Consider the following 5,957-nt stretch of genomic DNA (forward strand, 5'->3'; position numbering starts at 1 on the left):
CTTGGCCAATCATGCTACCTTGGGAACTCTTTCAGGACGTTGGATCATGGAATGCTTCATCTTATTATGTTTGATGATGTATTCGGCTAAGTTTGAACTTTCAAGACATACACTATAAGAAAAATAAGTTTTAGTGAGAAATTTAGTGAGGACTACATGCCGACCTCTACTAAAAATTTTATTTTGGTAAAATCCAGTCATAACTCTCATTGAAAAGATTTTTTAGCGTAAATTTAATTTTGATTCTCATTAATTGTTATATATACCTAAGAGTCACTACTGACTCTTAGTAAAAAAACAAAAGAAATTTAGAATTAAAAAGATGGCACGCCTGTCTCCTCTTTCTGAATAACCACCCTAAAAAACACCACCCGAAAGCTCACACTGAGGCTAACAGACGCAAGTGAAAAAAAAAAAAAGGTAATTTCATTTTTAATTACCTTTTATGCGCTTATTTTCAAACATCTAATTTTCCCAATCTCCTCTGTTTCAACTAAAAAACACAGCTTCACTTTCACCAACCGACATCTCTTCTCCAAGGATCTGATCGTTCATGCTCCGGGTTCCTTTCTCTTTCTCACTCTTTCCAATTTTCCAGATCTATTGATTTGTTTTCTACTTGGTTCGCGGCATTTGTTTTGGATTTCGTCTTATTGATTTGATAAATTGATTGAATCCTTCATAGTAATAATTATAAGCTACGAATCAATTGTACTCTGTGGATTTGAATCTGATTTACCACTTACGCTTTCTCTGTTTCGTTAAAATGCAAGGAAATTTAGTGGGGATCCTATCAAAATCAGAGAGGACGTCTCTTTCTGTCTCTAAATGTTATGCCTTGAATACATACAGACATACATAGGTTTCTCTTCCAGGCATTAAAGGAAAAATAAAAGCAACAAATTTGGGATAATCTGTTGACGAAGATATTGAACAAGGTGGGCTCTTATTGGCTGGGCCAGAAGGCCAACAAGGAGATCAATTCCGTCGATGACGATATGAACGTATACTTTCCCTTTCTCTAAATCTTTTTCTTCACCTTTCCATTTACTTCCTCTTCGATTTTGACACCTGATCTGCTCAAGAATTTGGTGAACTTGTTAATTCACTTAGGGTTGCTTGAGAAAATGTTTCAATATTAATCTGTGTGGATTATTTTATTATTATGTAATTGTAACTGTTAATTTGATTTAAAAAATAGGGTTAATCTATGTACTTATTAAACTATCATTTAAGCCTAGGAATGATTGGAAATAAATTTTTTATTTTAATGTCCTTTTTTTATTTTTTTAATTCCTATAATTTCCTTTCTTTTATTTTTATTTCAAGATAAAAATAATAATTTGTTGCTACTTTTTAGTCGTCCCTTTCATCATCACTAGTGCCTGGGCCTGGTAAGAAAAAGTGTTGACTTTCTGCTTTAAATCCTCTGTTTTACTTGCGTGGCTAGTTTTTGATGTGTGAACAAACATTGATGCTTAATTGAGTCCTTTGAAGGTTAGTAAAGTTTTATTCGATCTAGTTTATAGACTTTGGTTATTAGGTTACTTAATTTGGTATTATTGGAATTCACCAAATATAATCTGATGATAAAATGTAGTAGTATAATTATGTAAAAACGTGTATGTTTCTATCTTTACTTGATATTAAAATTTTAGAGACAAGTTTTTCGAAAGAAAGAGTACTTTTTAGGTCATGGATCAACATTTGCTTTAATGATTTAATCTGATATATTACACATTATCAAATTAACTGTGGCATTATATATCTAAAACTACTTCTTTCTAAGTATTCAGCTTGGTTTACCATCTGGTTACTTATACATGAAACATTAATTTTTTTTTAAATCCAATTTTCTTTTGATTGTGATTTATTGTTCTTATGATGTGGAATTTCAAAGTCAAATGGGAAATTTTGTCCTTGACTTCAGACTTTGGAGATTGAGAGGGATGTTCTTAACAAAGTGAAATGCTATGAAATAATATTCTTTAATTACTTTAGCATAGGTATAGTGTACCCGTTTAACTTCTAGATCTTGGTTGTTTTAATTTCTTGTATGTGGAAATTCACTTGGTGAGGAGCTGTAGCTTGACAATCTTAATTTGGATAATAATTTGCAAGAACAAATAAGCTTTTGGTAAAATGGAAAGTAGTGTAAAATTTGGCAGTTATGAAAAGTTTAGAAATCATATGCTAAGTTTCTTTGTTACAAATAATGACATATTACTCATTCTTGCTTATGATGTTTTTCTGTTTACTATTATTATTGTTATTACTATTTTTGGTTCTTAAGAATCTTCTTGGTTTCATTTTACGTTCAGGAATGGATTCACAAGTTGCTTATGGATTCCATCATTTATGTAATGAGAAACCTTACCTTGCACAAGGTCCTATTATGAATAAGTTATTTTTATTTTTTCACTTTGACTGTAAGTTGAAGAATGTTTTATTGTGAATCTCTCGATGTTATATTATCTTTCAAATTTTTTTTATTTTTTTATTTTGAAGTTGCTTAATGGTAATATTGCCATCTGCTAAACATATATGGATCATCTACGGATTATATGTCCAGATGATGCTAGTGACTATGCATGGCATAGCCAAAAGGAAGGATAGGAAGTGATTTTCTTGCCTACATAAATTAAAGTTTTTCCTTATCCCGTTCTTTTTGTGACTGAATATTCTGCACTTCAGTCTTAATACTATATTTTAATATTTTCTACTCATCATTCTTTGACAAGGATGAGGAGGATGCTTGAAAGGCAGGAAATAAAAGGAATCTACAACATAAAACTGGTTGGAAAGTCCTGTATGTTTTTCCATATAGGAGCATTTCATGTTATCCCAGTTTTAACCATATGTTTTCCTAGCAAATAAAAGAGTTATGAAGTTGTGGTGCTGATGTATCAAATATCGCTGCATATGCTTGGATGTTTAAATTTATTTTTTCTCTTCTGATTTATCTGAAACAACTTAAATGCAATTTTGATTTGTGCTGGATTTTTTCTTGTTTCTCGCATTATTTTCGTTAGGATTTGTACAAAAGATAATACTAATCTCACTAAAGTTAAGTTAAATTGCAGCATGCTGCTTTGCATTCAAATTCAAATTATTAGTTTCTCTGCCCTGATCATTGATTTGCTTTGGTAAAACTAATATTACATTGTAAATGGTCCAACTTTTGTGGCAGATTATCTACTCCAGTTACCGTTGCACTCCGGGTTGGTTTCTTACACCTTGCATAGTATCTAATTTGCATTATCGCCAACAGAAACGACTCTCATAATCAATATTTTTCCTGTCATGACAGTGCAGAAAAGCCCATAGAGGTATATCATTACTTGTATGAATTTGGCCTCGTTGAATACCGCATTAAGGTAACTAATTTTCCAACAGGCTCTGATTTTTTATGATAGATAAATGGTCTGGTCCTATATTACTTGAACTGAGGAGGTTAGTGTCAGATTTGAATTTGTATCCGACATGGATACGTTCAATTTTTTTAAAAAAATTCTTTCATATATTTAGAGGTTTGGAGCTCCCAATGCACGTGTATCTATGTCAAAGTTTATATCCATGTCTAAGCATATATATAGGTGTCTATCAATGTTTATGCATATGCGCATATGACAGAATTGAAGTCATTTGCAATGTATACTGGACCTATATGACTGGAATCACGGTTGACAATCATCTTTTTTAACTTTTAACAGTCTTTAGCATCTGATCCACAACTTAACCTACTTGTTAATGTCAACACCTCTATTGACCCAAGAGGTATGACTCTTTGCGTTGGCTTCCAAATTTAACAACACTTGATTTGTCATATATCAGATGCTTTCCTTCTGTCATTAATCTTTTGGTATGTAAACTTATAACCATTTCATAGTTTCTTAATCCATTAATTTTATTGCTGTTAGTGATATCCATTACATATTCTGGTTTGTCATTGGCAGGAATTGAGTACATCAGTTCTGGCTGCTAGTGAGGCACACGTTATTTCTTTGGCAATTGAAGGTTTGTTGGGTGTTGTCTTTATTGTAACTTCACTGACTGATGAAGCCGTAGATGCTAGGCAGGTAAGCGGGAACGTGGCCTGTGTTTATATGATGTTATATGCTTTAAAATTTTTACCAAATTTTATATTCTCTTGGTACAAGCAGCTTGAATCCGCTATTTGTGATTCTGTACCTTCAGCAAACCGTACTGGAAAAACTGCAAGTCTCTGCGTTTCCATACCTACATGCAACACTAACAAGCTCAACAGATGACGCCGCAATCACTTATGGCTGCATGGTCCTCCATATTGTATGCTCAGCAATGATTTTCATCCCTGCAACAACAACAACAACAACAACAACAACAACAACAACAATAACAAGGTCTCGCAGTCAGATTGGCTTGAGCTCTGGTGGAAGCACAGGCCTACACATGCTGCAAAGTGAGGCTAGCACTGTAGGTGGCAGTGTAACACTTAGGGCAGGAAGGTATTGCTTGGTTGTCTTGCTAACCTGTATAAGTTTTTTAAGTAAAAAATTATTTTAGAGTAGTTAAAAAGAATTTATTATGTCCGAGAGATATTTGTATATTGTTTAAATTTTGAATATGTGGATGCTTATTTGGTTTTATGCAATAATTTTTTGGACAAATATTATTTATTTACGCTTTGTTTGGAGTAAGAATTTCAAATATAAAAACTATATATACATCCATTAACAAGTTAAATAAAAATATATAAATAAGTATTTTTCATGAGGCTCTTAAATCTTTTCATTAAATAATGTAAAGTGATATAGTAAAGGTCACACAATTCTCAATAAAAGTAATTTAAATGAGGATTAATACAAGTTTTCATTAAAAATAAAAACTTAAGTGAAGGTTAATAAAAGTCTTCATTAAATGCAAAAGATATAATGAGAGTCAAAATTGATCTTCATTATAAGTTTTGCATTTAATGATAACTTAAACTAACCTTTAACTAATTATTTATATTTAGTAAGGGGTTTTTAATCGTCACTAAATGATAGATATAGTAAAGGTTTTATTTTATCTCTCTCATATATAATTAATGAGGAAAGTTATAGCACGAGCCTACGAGAGTCACATTGACTCTCACTAAAAGAATAAGTGAGGATTATATGGACTTTTAGTGAAAGTCATAACCTTCAGTAAAAGAATCTATTCTTGTAATGATATTATTTGATGTTCATCCAAAATTTTGAAACTAATCTTTACACAATCTTTCTTAAATCATAACTCTTTGAATGGATGATCAAAAAAGTCATGGTTGATCACAAATTGCTTTGGCCAAATTTCCTAGTGTCCTTGTTTGATTGAAACTCTTCAATTATCACACATAGGCATGAAATCTTCTTGAACATGATGTAGCTAAATGCTTGTAGATGTCTTCATGGCATAATAACTCTTACTTGAAGGCAAATTTAGTAGTTCTACTCCAAGTCTAATTCAATTCCATCATTACATGCTTGGCTGAAAATTACAAGGCTAATGCTTGTCTTGATCTTGCAAAATTTCTTGCATGAAAATGGTAAAATTCCTACCCTAAGTAAAAAAAAAACCTAAAGATCAAGAAAGTAAATATTAAATGCACCAAAATCAATCAAATTTTAATATTTTTCTACCAAATTAAATAAAAAATCACTATATTTTTAAGTGTTATCATTTTTTTAAAATTAAATACGATTCATTACCTAATGAATTTATCATTTTAAAAAGGTTATAAGCTTAACTAGGAGTCCCTTAATCAAGGAACGTTCTATATTGAATACCCTATATTTATATAAGCTTAACTATGAGTCCCTTAATCAAGGAACGTTCTACATTTAATACCCTATATTTATGAAGTATTGATGCATTGTTTCATTTTCAATTTTTTTGCTACCAACATCAAAATACTTAAGATAAGAGTTAAGCAATTTAACATGCAGTATTTCCTT

General features: G+C 31.3%; 1 protein-coding gene across 2 annotated transcripts; it reads left to right on the forward strand.

Annotated features, from left to right (window-relative positions):
- The first annotated feature begins 517 nt into the window (after positions 1 to 517).
- LOC149518103 (uncharacterized) lies at positions 518 to 4,636 on the forward strand. Of its 2 annotated transcripts, none has more exons than XM_089764350.1 (6): positions 518 to 1,004; positions 2,322 to 2,387; positions 3,191 to 3,221; positions 3,311 to 3,377; positions 3,957 to 4,079; positions 4,198 to 4,636. In XM_089764350.1, exons 2-6 carry the CDS (start codon positions 2,324 to 2,326, stop codon positions 4,543 to 4,545), a joined length of 633 nt encoding a protein of 210 aa, XP_089620476.1. In that variant the 5' UTR covers positions 518 to 1,004; positions 2,322 to 2,323; the 3' UTR covers positions 4,546 to 4,636. The 2 variants fall into 2 exon arrangements, with proteins under 2 accessions (XP_089620476.1, XP_089620477.1); XM_089764351.1 differs by having other exon boundaries at positions 4,164 to 4,331.
- The last annotated feature ends 1,321 nt before the right edge of the window (positions 4,637 to 5,957 follow it).

Source organism: Durio zibethinus, chromosome 7 (genome assembly GCF_047325235.1).
Source record: "Durio zibethinus cultivar Kanyao isolate XHJ-2024 chromosome 7, ASM4732523v1, whole genome shotgun sequence".
Taxonomy (NCBI): domain Eukaryota; kingdom Viridiplantae; phylum Streptophyta; class Magnoliopsida; order Malvales; family Malvaceae; genus Durio; species Durio zibethinus.